The sequence below is a fragment of the Hibiscus syriacus genome, unplaced genomic scaffold (assembly GCF_006381635.1).
Source record: "Hibiscus syriacus cultivar Baekdansim isolate YM2019G1 unplaced genomic scaffold, ASM638163v2 tig00110548_pilon, whole genome shotgun sequence".
Classification (NCBI taxonomy): domain Eukaryota; kingdom Viridiplantae; phylum Streptophyta; class Magnoliopsida; order Malvales; family Malvaceae; genus Hibiscus; species Hibiscus syriacus.
This window is the reverse complement of record NW_024062775.1, coordinates 6,007,745-6,030,810: the sequence shown is the minus strand read 5'-3', so window position 1 is coordinate 6,030,810 and position 23,066 is coordinate 6,007,745. Positions and strand designations below refer to the sequence as shown.

At 36.5% G+C, this 23,066-nt stretch overlaps 1 protein-coding gene across 1 annotated transcript; it reads left to right on the top strand.

Annotated features, from left to right (window-relative positions):
* Window positions 1-752: 752 nt before the first annotated feature.
* LOC120131048 lies at window positions 753-11,112 on the top strand. Its single transcript, XM_039148154.1, has 2 exons — window positions 753-884; window positions 10,848-11,112. Exons 1-2 carry the CDS (start codon window positions 799-801, stop codon window positions 11,095-11,097), a joined length of 336 nt encoding a protein of 111 aa, XP_039004085.1. The 5' UTR covers window positions 753-798; the 3' UTR covers window positions 11,098-11,112.
* The last annotated feature ends 11,954 nt before the right edge of the window (window positions 11,113-23,066 follow it).

The window sequence follows — 23,066 nt, the reverse complement described above, 5'->3', positions numbered from 1 at the left end:
AAATAATAAATTTGTCCGGTTCCGACTTGGGCCAATGTAAAAAATTGAAAAACTCGATAAAATAATAAGATAATAATTTTTCGTGAGATCCCGTTATAAATTTCGGTCCCAAGAAAATCATAAATTAATAATTCATAGAAACTGAAAAAATTATATTACACTCTATTGAAATATGATTCAATAGTTGTCTGTTTTCCTTTAAAGTTCAAGTCTATTTGGAGTTCATTATTAATTTAACTCATCTTTTGCAACATAATTCTAAGAGGCATAGACTAATTTGCCTTTTTATTTGGTATGTACAGTATAATTACTTAAAAACTCTTTAAATTAATAATTATTAATTTATCTATAAATTAATAACTCTCTAAATTAATAAATTTCTCCGGTCCTGACATTATTAATTTATAGAGTTTTAACTGTATCTTTAAACAGAAATTACCTTATATTTACCTAGATTAATAAAAAAAATAAAGTGGAACCACATTGAGATAAGGGGCAAAGAGAAGCAAAGATGGTCGGTTTAACTTATTATTTCCTTATGAAAATGACATAGCCAAAACATTGGCAAATAAAGTCAAAATGTTAGTTATGAGGCAGGCATACCAATACCATCCCTTGCACTGCCAACCCTAAACCAAAACCCTCTGCCTTGCCCTTCACCTGTTTCACGTATATATATACCCGTGGTCATGGTCATACCAAACCCCAAATCTGCAAACACATCTTCAACTTCATCCCCTTTTCCCTCTCTTTTTTAACAGAAAACCCAGAACACACGGTAAAAAGGTAAAAAATCCCATGGCTGAAAATAACCTGAGAATTGCCGTGGAAAGAAATCCTCCAGAGTCTAAACTCTCAGAGCTTAACATCAAGTGTTGGCCCAAGTAATGTAACAACCCGATTTTCAAAATAATATTTAATTGAAATTTTAGAGGTTAATTGTGAAAATTGGTAAATTGTTGGTGACTAAATCAAAATTTATGAGAGTTTATAGGCCATTTTAGAAGTGAAGAAAATCCAAGGACCAAGCCTTGAATTTACCCTAAAACTGTCGGCAGCTTTGATTATAAGCGTGCATATAGTTCTGATTTTCAGAACCAAAAGGCTTCCAATTTTCCTTTCCCATACGCAGTTTCCAACTCCGATTCCGACGCCGTCCAAATTCCGATCATCGTTTTCCCCACGTTGTGTTCATCATCGAGCGAGGAACAAACCCTTCAAATTAATTGAAGCGAAACGCGGCCAAACGTCGGGAATTTCCAGTCAAAGTAGCGACGGTTTTGTTAGCTCTATCGCCGAGGAAATCTTAAATTCACCGCTGATCGTTGCTCCGTTTACGACACCTCCCGCACCATCGTGTTCCTTGTGCCGTTCCGAGTTCACCGGTGTCAACCTTGTCCGCCGTAGACGGCGGCGCGTGAGGAGGTGGTGCAGTCAAAGATTCGGCCGATTTGAAATCGAACTCTCCGCCGTTCAAAAATTTGAACCGATCGTTGTAAGTATCTTGAAATCGCTCAAAATAATTTTTAGAAATTTTTCCGGGATTTTTAGGGCCCCGGAGGACGCCTCACGCCACACGCGCCGCCGCAGGGGGGAGTGGCTGCTGGAAACCGGTTTAACCGGTTTTCAACCGGTTCTGACCGGTTTTGACCGGTTTCAACCGGTTCGAACCGGTTTGACCGGTCTGACTCGGTTTGACCGGTCTGACTCGGTTTGACCGGTCTGACCCGACCCGACCGTTGACCCGACCCGACCCGACCGTTGACCCGACCCGACCCGACCGTTGACCGTTGACCGTTGACCGTGACCCGTTGACTTTCTTGACCAAAACTTAAAATGGCTTTGACCGAGCATTAAACGACGTTAATCTTTTCCGAGTATACCTATCCTGATAGTTTTCGACGTGCCGAATCCGTTTCCGTGGTCTGTTTTGTCAAATTCGAATCCGAAGGTCTCCAAATCTACGGTCAAAGTGGTTGACTTTGACTTTGACCAAGAATTTGAATTTTCAAAAAGTCATACTTTATGTTTTTCGACGTCCTGATTCCGATTCCGTAATCCGTTTGGCCAAATTCAGACTCGAAATACCTCAAATTGATAGTCAAACCCGAAAAAAAAAATGCGTATATACTTAAGAAGTTTAGCTTTGAACAATTAAATAGGATTTGAGACTGATAAATATTATTGTTTGAAGGTACAAGAGACTCTCCGGATCGTTCGACAGCTCGACCCAGCTCTCTAGATCAGTTAAACCACGGTGTGCCAGTATTTACCGTTCGAAAACTGTAGCAGAGCGTGGTGAAACCAGCAATCAGTAGATTGTTATTTGAATCTATTGTCGAGGTGTGTTCCCTACTTACCATGTTTTTGGATTTATGGAATTTATGTCACGGTGAGATCAGTTAAACCACGTGTGCCAGTATTTACCCGTTCGAAAACTGTAGCAGAGCGTGGTGAAACCAGCAATCAGTAGATTTGTTATTTGAATCTATTGTCGAGGTGTGTTCCCTACTTATTATTGAACTGTTTTATTGGTTTTAATAGTGGTACACCGAATTCATTGGATATTTTTATGGATGCACCAATTTAATGTGACAATTATGGAATATGGCTGCTATCTAATTTTGTTTGAAATGGTATATGATTACCATGTTTTTGGATTTATGGAATTTATGTCACGGTGCAATTGATTTTGGAATTGAAATACGATGGAATAGCTCTGATCAAGCTAATTGGGCCTAATGTGACTCTTGAGGGCCCCAAGATGTTTCTTAGGTCGGCTTTCCTTTGCTGTGTGCTTAGGGTAAGCTATATGGACTTATTGACTTGGGCTTAAGGATACAAGCTTCAGAGCCTATCCTTAAGTCGGCTTTCTTTTTGCTATGTGCATAAAGTAAGCTATATGGAAAATAATTTGGGAACTACTGATGGTGTACCAGAAAAGGGTTTAAACTATGATTTTCAAAAAGTTAAACTCTGTTACGAATTTGTGAGATTTCTGGACTATGATTTGTACCTATTGTGATTTTATGGAAATGTTGGGACACACTGACCTAGCTCACCTTTTGAAAATGTTTCCCCTTTCAGATACTGTTGGGTAGAACCTTGGTTCGAGCACTTGGAGGATCAACATATCTCTTGAAGTAAATCAGATTGTAATGTTTTATCTGGCAAGTTTACTTTATTTTGGTGACATGGACCTATTTTAAAATATCGGATTTTATAATGATAACACTTTTGCTACTACTGCTCGGTTTATTGTGATTTTGATTTGAAGACATGTTTTAAATTAAATTATTATTATTTGTACTATATTTACGAGTGGTTTTTGATAGTAAATTGTTTATAATTTCATGTTTTTATAATGATTTTATTGATGGAATAACGTTGCGAAAAATGTCTTTAATATTATAATGTGATCCACTAGACTTAGTCGAAACGCATAGCCGGGTCTAGGGGGTTACATTTATTGGCATCAGAGCTTTTGGTTTTTAACCCTCGGACTGTATGAGTCCACATTGAAAATACGGTTTTGAAATATTTTACAAACGAGTTACTAAGGCCATGTCACAAAGTTATTAAGATTTTAACTATGTTTGAGACTCAGTGCTATCTAACCCTAAGTTTTATCTTCTGTAGTAAACTTGAGATCCATCAAAATGAGTGCTAGACGTGGTCGTCGAAATAGCCGTGGACGAGGTCGAGTGGCTAGATTTGCATCCGATCGATGAGATACGAGTAGATCCCCCACCTCCGATAGGTGATCCTGCTCCTACGACCCCAACGAATCTGCCTCCTACCGATGTATTGGCATACTACACCGATCATAGGAGCGACAGATATTGAGTCAGAATCTACCGGAGTTTGCTTTGGATGAGACTTTTGGTAGACAATTTCTGCAGTTGATACAGGAGCAGTCAGAGCTGCTGGTGTTGTATCTGAGGTTCCTATTTCGCAACTTTGATTGCCAAGGGAGTTAGAACTTTTTGGGGGACAGATAGGTGGAGCTCCTACTGAAGCTGAGGATTGGCTCCAGGATACAGAGAGACGCATGGATCAGTTGGGTTTGGACTCAATTAAGATATCAGGGTGCTGTGGCGATGTTAGATGGCAATGCCTACACTTGGTGGGAGTCAGTGACCAGTAGTGTTCTACCGATCGTTTGACTGGAATTTCTTTAAGGATCGCTTTCGGAGCCGTTTTCTGGGAGAGCGCTACTTAGCTCAGAGACGACACAGTTTCAAGACCTGGCTCAGGAGACATGACTGTTTCTGAATATGAGATCGAGTTCCTGAAATTGCTGAAGTATGGATATATGGTACCGACGGAGAGAGATCGATGTCGTAAATTTGCCCTTGGACTCAGATACGAGCTGCGTAGGCAAGTTGTAACCCCATCAGGATGATATTTGATGTGCTGGTGGGCAGAGCCAAGATGCGGAAGAGGTGGAGTTTTTTAGCTTCTGGTAGAGAGCGTGTTGATCAAGATCGATCTAAGAAATTTTCAGGCCCGATGGAGTCATCAGCACAGTCCGGAAAGAGGACTCGTACTTCAGCTCCTCAGAGAAGCAATACACGTTCAGGCCTGCAGCATCCTCACCTTTAGCTGTCAGTCGAGGAGGTTCCTCGTCGTATTATAATGGGCCCCCTTTGTGAGTATTGTGGTAAACAACACTCAGGAGAGTGTCGTAAGAAGATGGGTCTTTGCTATCAGTGTGGATCTAGTGGTCATTATCGGAGAGATGTCCTCAGTTAGTTCGTTTGAGCAGACCACTACCCAAACTCCTGTGCGTTCGCAGACTACAGTACAGACCCCAATTAAGATCGTAGTCAAGGAAGACTCGAGGATCAGCGTCCAGGACAGACAGTAGAGCCCGACCTCAGCAAAATAGAGGGCCAACAGCTTCTGAGGCTAGACAGCCAGCTTTGGTTTATGCAACTAGACGTCGTGATGACAGAGATGAGCCTGAGGTTATTGCAGGTACAATTACTATTTATTCTATCCATACTTTGCATTACTGGACAATGGCTCCACTCATCTATGTATCGAGCTCAGTATCTCGAAACCTTCAGATTCCGATAGAAACACTGAAATACTGTTACAGTTACGAGTCCAGTAGGACAAGCAGTATTAGTGAATAAAGTATTTCTGTGTTGCCCTCTCGAGGTTCAGGGAGAAATTTTTTCTCGCTGATCTTATGGAGCTTCCTCTAGAGGAGTTTGATCTATTCTTGGAATGGATTGGTTGAATAAACACAAGGTAAAGCTGGATTGCGAATACAAGCGGGCTACTCTGAAGACTTCAGATGGTCGACTGTTGTGTTAATTGGGGAACGGCGTGGCTATCTCTCCAATATAGTTTCAGCGATGGAAATTGATCGTATGATCCGAAAGGGATATGAGACCTTCATTGCTTGTATTTTGAACACCAAAGGTGCATTGTCCACGATCGAGGAGATCGTACAGTTAGCGAGTTCCTGATGTTTTTCCGGAGGAGTTTGCCTGGGTACCTCCTGATAGAGAGGTAGAGTTCGAGATTGAGACTTATCCAGGATCTTCACCTATTTCTATGGCACCTTATCGTATGGCTCCAAAGGAACTTAAGGAGTTGAAAGTCCAATTGCAAGAATTATTCGATCGAGGATTTATCCGACATAGTACTTCACCATGGGGAGCTCCAGTTCTATTCGTGAAAAAGAAGGATGGTCGCTAAGATTATGTATTGACTATCGGAAATTGAACAAGATGACGGTCAAGAATAAATACCCATTACCCAGGATTGATGACTTATTTGATCAATTGCGAGGAGCTACTGTATTCTCTAAAATTGATCTTCGTTCGGGTATTATCAATTGAAAGTTAAAGGATCTGATGTTGCAAAAACGGCCATTCGCACTAGATATGGTCATTATGAATTTTTAGTGATGCCTTTTGGTTTGACGAACGCTCCTGCAGCTTTTATGGATTGATGAATCGGGTGTTCCGACCATATTTGGATCAATTTGTGGTGGTCTTCATTGACGATATTCTAATCTATTCTCGTACTGAGGCAGAGCATGACGAGCATTTGAAGATCGTTCTGCGGACTTTGAGAGAGCATCGTCTATATGCCAAACTAAGCAAGTGTGAGTTTTGGCTTCAAGAAGTGTCATTTTTGGGGCATATTATTTCTGCGCGAGGTGTTCAGGTTGATCCAGCAAGATAGAGGCTATTATGAATTGGAAACGACCTAAGAACGTATCTGAAATCCGCAGTTTCTTGGGCTTGGCTGGTTATTATCGACGTTTTGTTGAGGGCTTTTCGATCATTGCTTCTCCTTTGACAAAGTTGTTAAGGAAGAATGTGTCGTTTGACTGGGGCGAGGCACAACAAGAGAGCTTGAGAAATTAAAGGCGGTTTTGACTCAAGCACCGGTGTTGATTCAACCACAGTCCGGGAAGGATTTTACAGTGTATAGTGATGCTTCACATTCAGGACTTGGTTGTGTTTTAATGCAGGAAAGTAAGGTGGTGGCTTATGCATCCCGTCAGCTGCGACCGCATGAGTGTAATTATCCTACTCACGATTTAGAGCTGGCAGCAGTAATTTTTGCCTTGAAGATTTGGAGACACTATCTTATGGAGAGAAGTGTTACATTTTCACAGATCATAAGAGCTTAAAGTATCTTCTGACCCAGAAGGAACTTAATTTGAGACAGCGTCGCTGGTTAGAGCTTCTAAAGGATTATGATTGCGTGATTGATTACCACCTGGTAAAGCTAACATTGTAGCAGATGCTTGAGTCGAAAGACGGTATCGGAGTTGAGGTCTTTAATGGCCAAGATGAATTTATATGACGATGGCACTTTGTTAGCAGAATTGCAAGTTAAGCCGACCTTGGTTGATGAGATCAAAGCTAAGCAGCCCCTTGATAGCTCCTTGCTTTCCATCTTGAGCAAGTAGAGCAGGGGACAAACACAGATTACGCAATTGATCAGGATGAAGTTTTATGCTTTAAAGGTAGATATTGTGCCTGATGACGCTGAATTGAGGCAGACTATCCTTACTGAGGCTCATAGTAGTCATATGCTATGCACCCCGGAGGAGATAAGATGTACCGGAATTTGAGAGAGAGGTATTATTGGACTGGTATGAAGAAAGACATATCTGACTTTGTGGCTAGGTGTTTGACTTGTCAACAAGTTAAGGCAGAACATCAACATCCATCAGGTTTGTTACAACCTATCAAGATTCCTGAATGGAAATGGGAGCGTATTACTATGGATTTTGTTACTGGCTTGCCTATGACTCCTTTGAAAAAAGATTCAATTTGGGTGATTGTTGACAGACTTACAAAGTCAGCTCACTTCATTCCTGTGCGAGTAAATTATACTTTGGATAAGCTGGCAATATTGTATATTTCAGAGATTGTCAGATTGCATGGTGTTCCATTGTCTATTATTTCTGATCGAGATCCGAGATTTACTTCGAGATTTTGGAAGGCGTTACATACGGCTTTGGGAACAAGATTGGATTATAGTACATCCTTTCATCCACAAACTGATGGTCAATCTGAGAGAGTAATTCAGATTCTGGAGGATATGTTGCGGGGTTGCGTAATCGTTTTCATGGTAGTTGGGAGAACTTTTTGCCGTTGGCTGAATTTGCTTACAATAACAGTTATCAGACCAGTATTCGTATGGCACCCTATGAAGCACTCTATGGGCGTAAATGTCGCACTCCGATCTGTTGGACTGAGTTGCGTGATAGGAAGACGTTGGGACCTGAGTTAGTGCGAGAGACGGAGGACACAGTCAGATTGATTCGTGACCGTCTGAAAGAGGCATTTGATAGGCAGAAGTCTTATGCAGATCAAAGAAGGAAAGATATACAGTTTGAGGCTGGAGATCAGGTCTTTTTAAGGTTTCACCCTGGAAGAAAGTATTGAGATTCGGGCGTAAGGGTAAATTAAGTCCAAGATTTATTGGACCATTTCGTATCTTGAAGAGGGTAGGACCTGTTGCATATCAGCTTGAGTTGCCTTCTGAGCTAAGTCGTATTCATGATGTCTTTCATGTATCAATGTTGAGGAGATACCGTCCAGATCCAGGTCACATTATTCAAGTTGAAGAAGTAGAGCTGAGACCTGATTTGTCATATGAAGAGGAGCCCATTCAGATCTTGGAGAGAGATGAACGAGTTCTTCGGAATAGACGAATTCCAATGGTCAAAGTTCAGTGGAGAAATCGAGGCCCCTCAGAAGCTACTTGGGAGACATTGGAGTCAATGGAGGCTCAGTTTCCTCAACTATTCTCATAAGGTAAATTTCGAGGACGAAATTTCTTGTAGAGGGGGAGAATTGTAACAACCGATTTTCAAAATATTTAATTGAAATTTTAGAGGTTAATTGTGAAAATTGGTAAATTGTTGGTGACTAAATCAAATTATGAGAGTTTATAGGCCATTTTAGAAGTGAAGAAAATCCAAGGACCAAGCCTTGAATTTACCCTAAAACTGTCGGCAGCTTTGATTATAAGCGTGCATATGGTTCTGATTTTCAGAACCAAAAGGCTTCCAATTTTCCTTTCCCATACGCAGTTTCCAACTCCGATTCGACGCCGTCCAAATTCCGATCATCGTTTAAAACCCACCGTTGTGTTCATCATCGAGCGGAACAAACCCTTCAAATTAATTGAAGCGAAACGCGGCCAAACGTCGGGAATTTCCAGTCAAAGTAGCGACGGTTTTGTTAGCTCTATCGCCGAGGAAATCTTAAATTCACCGCTGATCGTTGCTCCGTTTACGACACCTCCCGCACCATCGTGTTCCTTGTGCCGTTCCGAGTTCACCGGTGTCAACCTTGTCCGCCGTAGACGGCGGCGCGTGAGGAGGTGGTGCAGTCAAAGATTCGGCCGATTTGAAATCGAGCTCTCCGCCGTTCAAAAATTTGAACCGATCGTTGTAAGTATCTTGAAATCGCTCAAAATAATTTTTAGAAATTTTTCCGGGATTTTTAGGGCCCCGGAGGACGCCTCACGCGCCACACGCGCCGCCGCAGGGCGAGTGGCTGCTGGAAACCGGTTTAACCGGTTTTCAACCGGTTCTGACCGGTTTGACCGGTTTCAACCGGTTCGAACCGGTTTGACCGGTCTGACTCGGTTTGACCGGTCTGACTCGGTTTGACCGGTCTGACCCGACCCGACCGTTGACCCGACCCGACCCGACCGTTGACCCGACCCGACCCGACCGTTGACCGTTGACCGTTGACCGTTGACCGTTGACTTTCTTTGACCAAAACTTAAAATGGCTTTGACCGAGCATTAAACGACCGTTAATCTTTTCCGAGTATACCTATCCTGATAGTTTTCGACGTGCCGAATCCGTTTCCGTGGTCTGTTTTGTCAAATTCGAATCCGAAGGTCTCCAAATCTACGGTCAAAGTGGTTGACTTTGACTTTGACCAAGAATTTGAATTTTCAAAAAGTCATACTTTATGTTTTTCGACGTCCTGATTCCGATTCCGTAATCCGTTTGGCCAAATTCAGACTCGAAATACCTCAAATTGATAGTCAAACCCGAAAAATGCGTATATACTTAAGAAGTTTAGCTTTGAACAATTAAATAGGATTTGAGACTGATAAATATTATTGTTTGAAGGTACAAGAGACTCTCCGGATCGTTCGACAGCTCGACCAGCTCTTCTAGATCAGTTAAACCACGTGTGCCAGTATTTACCCGTTCGAAAACTGTAGCAGAGCGTGGTGAAACCAGCAATCAGTAGATTTGTTATTTGAATCTATTGTCGAGGTGTGTTCCCTACTTATTATTGAACTGTTTTATTGGTTTTAATATGTGGTACACCGAATTCATTGGATATTGTTTTATGGATGCACCAATTTAATGTGACAATTTATGGAATATGGCTGCTATCTAATTTTGTTTTGAAATGGTATATGATTACCATGTTTTTGGATTTATGGAATTTATGTCACGGTGCAATTGAATTTTGGAATTGAAATACGATGGAATAGCTCTGATCAAGCTAATTGGGCCTAATGTGACTCTTGAGGGCCCCAAGATGTTTCATTAGGTCGGCTTTCCTTTGCTGTGTGCTTAGGGTAAGCTATATGGACTTATTGACTTGGGCTTAAGGATACAAGCTTCAGAGCCTATCCTTAAGTCGGCTTTCTTTTTGCTATGTGCATAAAGTAAGCTATATGGAAAATAATTTTGGGAACTACTGATGGTGTACCAGAAAAGGGTTTAAACTATGATTTTCAAAAAGTTAAACTCTGTTACGAATTTGTGAGATTTCTGGACTATGATTTGTACCTATTGTGATTTTATGGAAATGTTGGGACACACTGAGCCTAGCTCACCTTTTGAAAATGTTTTCCCCTTTCAGATACTGTTGGGTAGATACCTTGGTTCGAGCACTTGGAGGATCAACATATCTCTTGAAGTAAATCAGATTGTAATGTTTTTATCTGGCAAGTTTACTTTATTTTGGTGACATGGACCTTATTTTAAAATATCGGATTTTATAATGATAACACTTTTGCTACTACTGCTCGGTTTATTGTGATTTTGAATTTGAAGACATGTTTTAAATTAAATTATTATTTATTTGTACTATATTTACGAGTTGGTTTTTGATAGTATAAATTGTTTATAATTTCATGTTTTTATAATGTGATTTTATATTGATGGAATAACGGTTGCGAAAAATGTCTTTAATAATTATAATGTGATCCACTAGACTTAGTCGAAACGCATAGGCCGGGTCTAGGGGGTTACAAGTAAGCTCTCAAAATGGCCTCCTTTTTGCTTTCTATTTTTGTTGGTAATTTATGTATGTATGATTTCACAGATGGGGCTGCTCACCGGGGAAGTACCAGCTGAAGTTTGATGCAGAGGAAACTTGTTATTTGCTGAGAGGGAAAGTGAGGGTTTACCCCAAAGGCTCGCCGGAGTTTGTAGAGTTCGGTGCCGGAGATCTTGTTGTTATCCCCAAAGGTCTGAGTTGCACATGGGATGTCTCTGTTGCTGTGGATAAACACTACCAATTCGAGTCTTCTTCTTCACCGCCTCCTCCTCCTTCGTCTTCCTCTCAGAATTAACGATCTTTGTCTTTCACTGATTTCTGATTTCCACTCATTCTTTCGTATTCATTTGTGTTGATTACTAATACAAATTAGTTTTCGTTTTCAAATTTTGTTAAGCTTGTAATCTAGAGAAGAAGATAAAAATACAGTATGTATATAAATAATTTGTGTGCACACGATGGATGATTTAGGAAGAAGGGGTTAGAAATGGTGAAAATACTCTGCAAGTCTCTCTATTATAGCATGGAGTGTATTTTGGTCCATATATTTTTCCTTAGGATAAACTACATCATATACCATCAGACTTTAGGTGTTGTATCATCTATACCACTTAACTTTCAATTTATCTAATTATAGCACTCAACTTTGATTTTCGTTTCAATTATACCACTGAATCGTTAACGATACGATGACGTAGCTAACGACTGCGTGGCTAACAACTATCAATGTAGACACCTCACCAAAACGAGGACGTTTTGATCCAGTTGTTAACGATTTAACAGACCAATGATATAATTGAAACGAAAATCAAAATTCAATAGTATAAACGATTTAACATCTAAAGTTTGGTGATATCTGATGTAGTTTACCCTTTACATTAAAAACTAGTAAAATGATATTTTGTAAGTGATGAAAGAAACAACTAATTAGGAGATAACTTTTTTTTAAAAGAACGAAGTGATTATAACGTAGCATATGATGATAATGTTTTTTAACATTTATAATACGCATAATCTGCAAAACGTATTATTTAAAAAAAACTATCTTATACTAGAAAATATTATAAAAATCTATTTTTTCTAATGAAAACCTTTTGTTTTATTTTTAAAGTATAAAAATTAAAATGCATTTCATGGTATAATATAAAGATTTTAAATGGTAAATTTCCCATTACAAAGCGTGGTAAAAGATGATAATAAAAGGAAAGCGAAACATTTAGTCAATGCATGTCCCATTCAAATCTTCTTTTGAGTTCTTAATTAAGCTTTAAGACCGGTCAATCCTTGACAATTTTATTTTATCCATAAAGAAAATAATTTATCTTTATTACTTATTTTAGAAAAAAATGTTTTAGTCACTCTTCGCTTACATCTTTCAAATTTTCAAAGGTAGTTCCAAGGTACTATAATCTAATTTAAGGTTAAAAATTAATAAAAATAAATCAATTGAAAATATGCTAAAAATATAACATCGAAAATATAATAAAATATAACATTTTAGGTTAAATGTAATCTAAAATGTTACATTTTCTTAATATACTTAAAAGATATATCTTTTATCATATTTTCGATTGCGTTTATTTCTATCATTTTTAAGTTTAAATTAGATTATCGCTCATCAGATTTTCTCAATTTTTAAATAAAAGATTAAATGAAAGAGAAAAAAATGTTAAGAATGTAAAAAATATTAAAATGCAACATTTATGATTTGAAATTTAAGGATTAGGTTTTATGATTTTGGAATTGTGGTTTGGGGTTTGAGGTCCAGATTGTGGGTATAATACCCAAATTTTGGTTAGTGGCCAAAATATAAATTTTGAAAGTTTATTGGTCAATGTAGAAAGTTTGAAAAGGGCAGTGACCAAAAAGGTAATTTTTAAAAGTTAGGTATTTTGACCCCCGTAAATGAATAGTTCAACCTCAAGAATGACGTTTTCGTGGGAATCAGAATTTTGATATGAAATTTGTGTTAAAAGCTACAAAGTAGTAAAGTCCAAAAGAAAATCGGGTAATCGGATCGAACTGGAATTTTACGAAAATTTGAAGGATGATATATAAATGTTGGAAATATTATTTTAAAATTTTAGAACAGTGAAATTTAATGTGGATCGATGGAATTGAAGTTGATTTTACATATTTAGTTGAAATTGGAAAATTTAGTGACTAAATATTAGTTTTTAAAAATTTGCAAGGGCAAAGGTGGAAAGTGAATTTTTTTTTCATCTTTGATTTTGGAATATTAAAATGGAATATATTCCAATGGAAAGTTGAAATTATCATATTTTATTAAGGGTAAAATGATAATTTCACATTAATAGAATTTTAAATTCATCTATATTAGATTAAGCCAAGTGTATTATGATTTAATTGAAGAAAAAATCAGAAAATTTCAGCTTCTTCCAGCCCCAAGCGTGAAACACCATGGCTATTAAGGTAAGAATTTTCAAGTTCATTTTTAATCTTATTCGATTGATTATTGGATTAAGCTATTAGATATAGAAGTAATCCCCTTGAAATTCTCTATCATTTGGTATAAATATTACATGGATATCATGCTTATATGTTGAGTTTGGAAATTAGGGTTTATGTAGGATTTGTTGATTTTGAGGATTTGATGAAATATTTTTATGTTTTTTATGTTGGGGATTAATTCTAAAGCTTGTATGATGATTAAAACTACTTGAAATTGGGTGAAATCCCATTTGGAAATGACCTAGGGTTTTGAGAAAATTGTGATTTGATTAAATTATGTTAGGGCTTTGATTGTGGAAGCCTTGGAATGTTGTTTAGAGGTGGAATCCATGCTTGAATCAAGTGAAAATCAAGAACCCTAACCACTATGACACTCGGCCCTAAGGAATTAATTGGGGCAAAATTTCCTTAGGCTTAGAAATGATGTTTGAAAGGTTCTACAAGCTTTAGAAAGTTAATTGAGCCATTTTTTAATTTTATGAAAGTTGGGGGACCTATTTGACAATTATGAAAAATTATGGGGTTTATGTGAAAATGCTAGAAATATTATGTACTATGCTGGAATTGAAAGTTAGAATATTGAATTTGATGTTATAATGTGAAATTTGACTATTTTGGAAAGTTGGCAAAGTTTGAGTACTAAATGGCAAATATTGAGAAAGTTAGTGACTTAAGTGGCAATAGTGGAGTTGTTGAGGTATTGGGCTGAAAATTAGATGCTGGAAATTTAATTAAGTTGTTTGAAACTTGAATTGAAGCTAAAAGGCAAAAGACTATTTGAAATAAAATGGAAAGTTGATATGAATTCTAAAAGAATTCATAAATGGTAGTTAAAATGGAAAGTTGAAGAATGTCAGGTGAAGTTTGGGTGAATTTGGATAAAAAGGGATTTATTGGTCAATTTGAAGTATTAAGGTCAACATTGATGATGTGATACGAAATTCGTATAAAATGAGCATCGAAAGGTTTTTAGGAATTTATTTTCTATTGTGTGCCTATGTTAGTAAGATTCTAACATATGATTTGAAATGTATATGTTTTTTAAATGATGTTCATTTAGATTACGATTGAAATCAAGATCAAGCAATGTTAAAGCTAAGAGACACTTAAGGACGTAATATGAGGTGCTAGTAAGGTTTACAAGCTAAGGACATCAAATGAGTACAAATTTAATTTGTATTTATGTTATCGAGCAAACATTGACTTACGATGAGCAAGTGACGGAGTTGCTATGGTAAGAAGTGACTTTAAATGTTGTGTGACTTTGTCATTTATGTATATATGTGCATTTGGTAAGCTAATAAAATTAGTAAACAAACTGAAAATGCAAATTGGTGAAATCTGCCTAGATTTTTGATCGAAATAGTAAGTTTAGAAAAACACCATAAATTATACATAAATGATTAGAGGATGATTTTTGTACTGTTAGATTTGTATATGAGACTAGTTTTGTCTAAAACAAACAAATATTGATTTCAATGAGTATACAAAAAATATTAATTTTTAATCGATGATAGGTCAGAAAACAGGGCAACAAATTCTGCTCAAAACAACTTTTATAAGTTAAATTTGAAAAATCACTATAAATTAAAAGGTGCATTGATGTTTTCTAAGATTTAATCTCCGATCTGGATATTATTAGCTAAAGATTTTGGAAGAAGATCATCCTAATAAAGCTTTCAGGACTCAATATGAATGATACAAACTTATGGTAAAGCCGTTTGGTTTAACAAATGTTCCTGTGGCATTTATGGTTTTGATAAAATGAGTATTTTAGTTATACTAGGACTAATTGATGGTAGTGGTCATCGATGATAATATGGTCTATTTTAAGACAAAAGAAGAATATGATGCATATTTTTGCATAATTCTTCCAACTCTTCGAGAGAAAGAATTGTATGTTAAGTTGAAAAAATGTGAGTTATGGTTGTCTAAAATTACATTTCTTCGCCACGTGGTTTTAGTTGAGGAGATAAGAATAGACTTTAGGAAAGTATAAACCATAGTCGAATGATAAATTCCAAAGAGTGATTCTGAGATTCAAAGTTCTTGGGACTTGTTAGTTATTATTGAAGGTTCGTAAAAAACTTTTCGATGACTATCTCCCCTCTGATGAAGCTATTGAGAAAAGATGTGTTATTCAATTAGATTGATAGATGACAAGAAAATTTCAAGATATTAAAGAGAATACTGATAGAAGCCCAATGTCAGTGTAATCCAATCTGGAAAAGACTATGTGATCTATAGTGATGTGTTTCATAATGATTTGGGATGTGTGTTTATGCAAAAGGACAAGTTACGACTTATGCTTTATAGAAATTAAGAATCAGGGGAAGAAATTATCTGACACATGATCTTGAGTTAGCATGAGTTGTGTTCATTTCATAGATATACCACCGATGAGTGATGTTATATTTATATTAATTCTCTATCTAGTAGCTTAATCCAAAAGTAGGTGAAAAATGGTTTTTTATTTGTTCATATTTTCTTTGGAATATTAAAATGAAAGATATTCCAATGGCAAGTTGAAATTATCATATTTTATTAAGGGTAAAATGATAATTTCACATTAATAGAATTTTAAATTCATTTATATTAGATTAAACAAAGTGTATTATGTTTTAATTGAAGAAAAAAATCAGAAAACTTCAACTTCTTCCAACCCCAAACATGAAACACTATGGCTATTAAGGTAAGAATTTTCAAGTTCATTTTTAAGCTTATTCTATTGATTTTTGGATTAAGCTATTAGATAAAGAATTAATCCTCTTGAAATTCTCTATCATTTGGTATAAATATTACATGGAGATCATGCTTATATGATGAGTTTGGAAATTAGGGTTTATGTAGGATTTATTGATTTTGAGGATTTGATGAAAGATTTTTATGTTTTTTTTTGTTGGTGATTAATTCTAAAGCTTGTATGATGATTAAAACTACTTGAAATTGGGTGAAATTCTATTTGGCCATGACCTAGGGTTTTGATAAAAATTGTGACTTGGTTAAATTATGTTAGGGCTTTGATTGTAGAAGCCTTGGAATGTTGTTTAGAGGTGGAATCCATACTTGAATCAAGTGAAAATCAAGAACCCTAACCATTATGATATTCAACCTTAAGGAATTAATTGGAGAAAAAGTCCACCATCACAACATCATCGTGCCCTCGCTCGTAGATCAAGAGCAGGCGTATCCGGGTCGTTCTCAACTATGCCACCGGAACCATCACACCAGCTGTAACACCCTCAACCCGTATCCGACCTGAATACGAGTCTGGGGTGTCACATTGACTTTTCAAACTTTGACTCTTGACAACATTCAAAGAAAATTTAAAACTTTCATTAAAATAAAAGCTGTTTATTTACATAAATTGACCAAAATAACCAAAATCGATCAGAGCATGCTCAGCTCAATCAATTAGTATATGCCAACTATGTTTAGATTAACCAAACACATTTAAATCATTTATTTTCTGATCTGAAACTTTGTAAGGAAAATACTGACCTGTCTTGCTCCTCTAAATTTCTCTTCTTGCTTTCCAAAACCTACGTGTGAAACACTCACACGGTAAGTCTATGACTTAGTGAGGCATTAAACACATTAAAGTAACTTTAACTACTTAATCATGTATGAACATATCATATCATGCTATCACACAAAACAATATAGCATTTCATGTAATCAAATGTACACATATACACATCATCATATCAATCATATAATACAATTCATATTACAAAAGCATATACTTTACATGTAATATATATGTTTATTATTATCTCTTTGTTAGCCCATGTACATTTGTGCGAACTATAGATATGTGAGTCTATTGAGGTTGTGCACTATGCTGTCACCACAGCTCGTATGGGGTCCCACTATGGACTATGAGATTTGTCCCGAAGGACCACTATGAAATATCTCGAAGGATTACTGTATGTCCCGAAGGACCGCGTAGACCATCGACTCTTGGCATGCCAACTATACCTATAGCTCTCGTATCATATAACATGGGCATTATATTCATATCACTTCACATATTCACATGTACATTTCACTTTTCATATGATTTCATAATCATCTGTCACGTAGCTTATAACACTTCTCTTGTGTTCATATGGCATGTAACTCATTGTCAACTCTTTTTCTCATATGATTCTCATACATCAAGTATATCACATAACATATATTATTCAAGTATATTCACATGTCACATGGCTATGTCTTCTCATGTATTTACTTTTACCATATTCTCCTATGATTACCTATTTTATCTCATAACCATATGTTCACATAGCACATACAAAACATATACATTCATAAAATCAAACATACATATATTTCATGTTGTTTATCTACCTATAATCAAGACTTCATACACTTTAACTATCGGAGATAGACTTATCACAAGTCCAATTTCCATATCATTCTATAAAATAAGATGCACTCACCTGAGCCTCACTAAGTTCCAATCCACATTTGTGATTTTTTCCTTTCTTTCAATCGAATCTTAACTTGATGATCGTTCCGGAACTTGTTCGTGTTCGATATCTACATAATAACATATTGATACATATCAGTATCCAATTGATATACTCTAATCTATCATTTCTTAGACCTAAAGTAATGTCTATTTCAATTTCCCCTTGAAGTGCATCGATGCATTCTACAGTGCATTGATGCATTCTTTAACATGTGCATCGATGCACTACCCATGCATCGATATACAAATTACCTTCGATGTTTTCGTTTTAAGGGGATACATCGATGCACTCCTTATGCATCGATGCATCAATTACATTCGATGTTTTTTCTTTAAAGAGTGCATCGATGCACATTGAATATGCATCGATACACCTTGCCCATAATTTGCATTTAAGCACGAAAATCATCAACTCTTCCCTTAATTCTTCTATTTTAAGCCTCTAATATGTCATTAAACTCAACTACCATTACTTAAACCAACTTATATCCATGTAAATCATCTTTAACCTCAAAATCCTATCTTCCTTATGAAATTCAAGAATCATACTCAATTTCAAACATGTTCCAAATTCCATTCAATTACGTATAACTTCTTAATTAGACCCTTGACAAGTCAAATCCAGCTTTAGAACTTCAAAAACCTTTCTATAACAAAAGTCAATTTCTACACCCTTCATATAATTTCCTTTTTAATTCTCTATTCTTGATGTTTAAAGCTTATATAAGCTTTCCTTAATCTTATATAATACTCAAAGAATCAAAATCAACTTATAAATCCAAGAATTAAACAACTGAAATTAAACTCACCTTTGCTCAGCACGTTGGAGAAGAAGAAAGCAAGAAGAAGAAGAGTTTCCAGATACTCCTTCCCCTCCCACGTGTTTATCTCTTCTTAAAGAGATAAAAAATATCTTTTATGACAAATGACCACTTTGCCCTTAATTCCTTTAATAATTACTAATAACTTTCTGGAAATATTCCCAAATAAATCATTAAACTATTTTATTCTTCTACTTTAGTCACCAAATTCTGAAACTTTACAATCTGATCACTAACCCGGTATTGAGGATGTTACAGTAGCAACCATCGACACCTGTTTACATCCCTAGCCCGCCAGTTCAGATGGTACCGCCCACTTTCAGATGCCACTGTCCCACTATCAAATGTCATATCCGTCAGTTCATATGCCTCCACCGCATGGCTATGTACATAGCCCGTAGGGTTTTATGACACCTCTGGAGGATATTATACGACTATGCCTATGGATCCAACATTTACTTTACAGTATGGATCGTAGTATGATCCACATACATCAGTGTCTGGTTTTTCATAGTTTTTGCAGTTCTCAACGAGTGGTGGGATGGTTAGTCATACTCCTCCAAGATCCTTATTCTACATAGGTCTTGCATCTTCGTCCATGTCTTATCGATAAAATATAACTAAGAGTGATGATGGTGATGATGATAACGATGAAGATGACGCTGAAGACGTCGAAGATAATGATGAGAGTGAAGATGAATAGCAACCTCCCTAGAAGAAACCCTCATCGAAGTAGACAACCACCACCATACGAAACACATTCAATGAGGTATCAATATATAATGTTGATGATATTTTCATTTATTGTAATATTTTCATTGATTGGTTTTTAGGTTTCCATCAAATGACACGAATTATGTTTTTTACCTCTTATTTGGTTTTTTTATAATGTCTTTATATTAAGTAAGGTTTTTTATTATGTGTAATGTTTACGTTAAGAGGCATTTTGTAAAATAAATAAGCTCAAATAACATTAATTGGTACTGAAAGAAAATAAAATAACATAATTTGAAACTTTAGAAAATAGAAGTATATGAGTAGTGGTTCATCGATTACGTGATGATTAAAGAAATGGACAATTTTCCTATTGTGGACTAGGTTTCTGTTATGCCCACATATTTTTTGTTCTTTTGACGTCTCTCGAATATCCATATCACAATGAATTCAAGTGGGTTTTGGACAACCTGGATCCCTTAATAAGTATGGATCTGGTATAATTTGAAGCCAAGTTTGAACCTCGTTTGGGTCTTTTTCATTATCTATGAGGAGAAACTCATATTCATATACCTTGAATACTTTTGAAAGTTGGTATACAAGAGTTAGATTCAATCCCATGAAATTCTCTCATAGATTAAATCTGAAAGAGTTAGATTCAATCCCATGAAGAGGTTGTGCAATTTTATGACACGAAATAATTCATGGGTGCGAGAAAAGCTTATCACCGACATTTTGTTTGATGCTGCAACTTTTTGCTGTAGATCTACTACCAATCTTGGGTGATAAACATGATTGTTTTGCATCCAAGTCAGAGCTTGATTCACAAGCTTCGTAAAAAGCTGGCCCAAACGAAAATACGTCGTTTTAGCCAAAGTAGTTATTGGTAAATGATGCGCCCTCTTTAAGGTTGAATTGATAGCCTCGACCAAGTTGGTTTTCATATGTTTATATCGATATCCACCATCGTATGCATTTATCTACTTTTCTTTATTGATTTCACTGATGTAATTGTATCCATGCTCATTGTTTTCCTCGCAATTCTTGAAGTAAATCCTCGAACCTTTAAGATAAGAGTTCATAACCTAAGCTGACATATGTACTAGTAGTGTGATATACAAATAGATAAGATGAAAATGATTGAGAAACAAATTAAAAATAGTAACATACTCATGCATATAATTAATTGATGTTCATCATTCTTCTTGTATTTTCTGTGATAGTTTGCAGCAATATGACATATACATAGTCGATGTTGGACGTGTGGGGGTTTTCAAATTGGACCCAAAGAGTTAATTGATGATTTGATCCCAACTCTTTGGTTTGAAATGACACAAATATGTTCCCTCGTGACAACATGTAATCGTAGATTTATCAGAAAAAAGAAACGAGAAGAATGTATTTTCCATCTTGGACTACTGCCAATAATAAAACTTGCATGTATTTTCCATACAAGAATGTACCATCAATTTGGACTACGGGTTTGCAGTATTTCACAACACTAATGCATTGTGGGTAAGTACAGAAAACACGGTAGAATTGGCATCGATATCGAAGTACTCGATCATTCTCGTAGGCTTGACGAGTTTCAAACTCAACTATCGTACAAGGATTCAGTCTTCGTAGCAGGTTAAACCATCTGGGTAGTTTGTTGTAAGATGCATCTCACTCGCAGTGTAGTTTTATAATGGCTTTCTATTTTGTCTTCCATACTTTTTTGTAGGAGATAATGTACCCATATTGAGATTATATTGTAGAGATCAACACTGCAATAGCTATGTAAGAGCTTGCTTTGACCATGGGCATGATGGCTTGGCAAATCACGTCGGAGTCCAAGTTTCAATGGTCCTGGCTAATCCCTCGTGCACAACATGTATGAGGAGAGCTATATTTTATTAGTTCTCATATGTCGTTCTTTCTCTTCCTCTTTGAAACATGAACCATCCAGTTGCATTCGTTATCACGTTCGACACAATAATATACATACTTTTTTGGTGGTAGATCGATCGACTCTAGAGTGAACTGAATTACGAATATTGTAATTCTTTATTCCCATCATTGCTTCGTCTTTATATGTGAACTCCATTCCACGATATAAATCATCATCGTTGATTGGTAAATGCCTCTTATAGTCTCCAACATTAGACATATCTAGAAATTCTGGCCCATACATTGCGTCATAGTCAGCTTCATAAATGTGTGCTGGAGGTTCATATTGAAATGTATTTATGGGAACTTCATCAGCATCATCATCATCGAAGTCCATGTTGAATTGTAGTGATTCAGGTTCAACGAATAATCCAGTCTCAGCACCATCCGCTCCTTGTTCACGAGGTTCTTCTGGTGGAGATGAAGTTTCCTCTGTGATTCCGATGTTTAGGTCGAACAAGTTCGTAGATGAATGCCTTACTCTGGAACTTGAAGGGATGTCGCCATATTAGTTATGAACTTAGTGTTGTGTCGAAGACATCTCTATATTGAGGTCGAAGAAGCTGACAGACGAATGTCTCCCCCTGGAACTTGATGGAATGGTACCAGGAGGTGGATTTACCATTAATTATGTGAAATCATATAGATTGTTTGAGTTTGACTGTCAACTTGATGAACTGGTTGAGGCAACCCATAGTGAGAGAATAATGACATATCACAAACCGTATGAACGCCAACAAATGTGGCATGTATTTCTGTAATAAAGTCTGAATTTTGATTGGAAGTATCAACCATCATAGCAACATCTTCATCGGTGGAGAGGTCGAATGTTGTATATGTTAAAGGAAAAATTTCAGTCGAAAATCAATACTGAAGTTTAGATAGTCTTCTAGTATTTTCAACACGAGTCTTCATTGAGATTGTTGTTACTAATTCCTCAATAGTGATGTTTCTCTTGAAGGTAATGAGGATATATTAATCTGATCAGAAAACAACCCCATATTCATTTTTTTGAATTTCTCCATCATAATAAACATAGCTGAAATATGAGTCATTTTGGGAATTTGAGAGTTTTGAAGTTTGAGAGTTTGAAAGTTTGGGATATAGAGAGTTTGAGAATTTAAGAGTTTAAGAGATTGAGAGTCGGGGAATTATTTTTGATAATTATGTTTGATGGGATAAGACACTATAACATGACAGAGACTCTCTGAAAAAAATGAAAAATGCTTCCCTTTGAACGAGCCTCTTAAACAAATTATATGAACTGAGATTTTTATATATCGGCAGTTGGGGAACTGTTTCCATAAACGCTATATATTTTATAGGATGAAATACTATGATATAATAGATAATCTTTGAAAAATGGGGAAGGCGCTTCCCCTACAACGAGTCGTTCTAATTTTTTCAGTCAATTACTTGAGGTAAGGGTGGCAGGAAATGAAGAGACGGGAGGGACACGGTAGACGGGAGGGACACGATAGACAGGCGGCCGAGGGGAGGCGTGCCACGTTGGACACACCTTTATGGGGAGCTGACATATAGGTTAAGGCGCGATGCACCCAACGCGTATCAGGTTGATTTTTTAATATATGAGTATTAGTTGAGACATATTTGATGATTGTATTTGATTGGAAATATTTTAATATTAAAATGATTTTTTTTGGGGGGTAAAAAAGCCACTATTTTATAGCTGACGTAGGATTTTAATTAGCTCAGACAAGTCAGGCACCAGACCAGGCTAGACTATCCATTTTTCATCTATCTACAGCTGACAGATAGCCTCACGCACAAGGGCCACTCAACCCAAAATCAACGACTGAACATCGTAGTTAACGCCATTAATAACAAAAG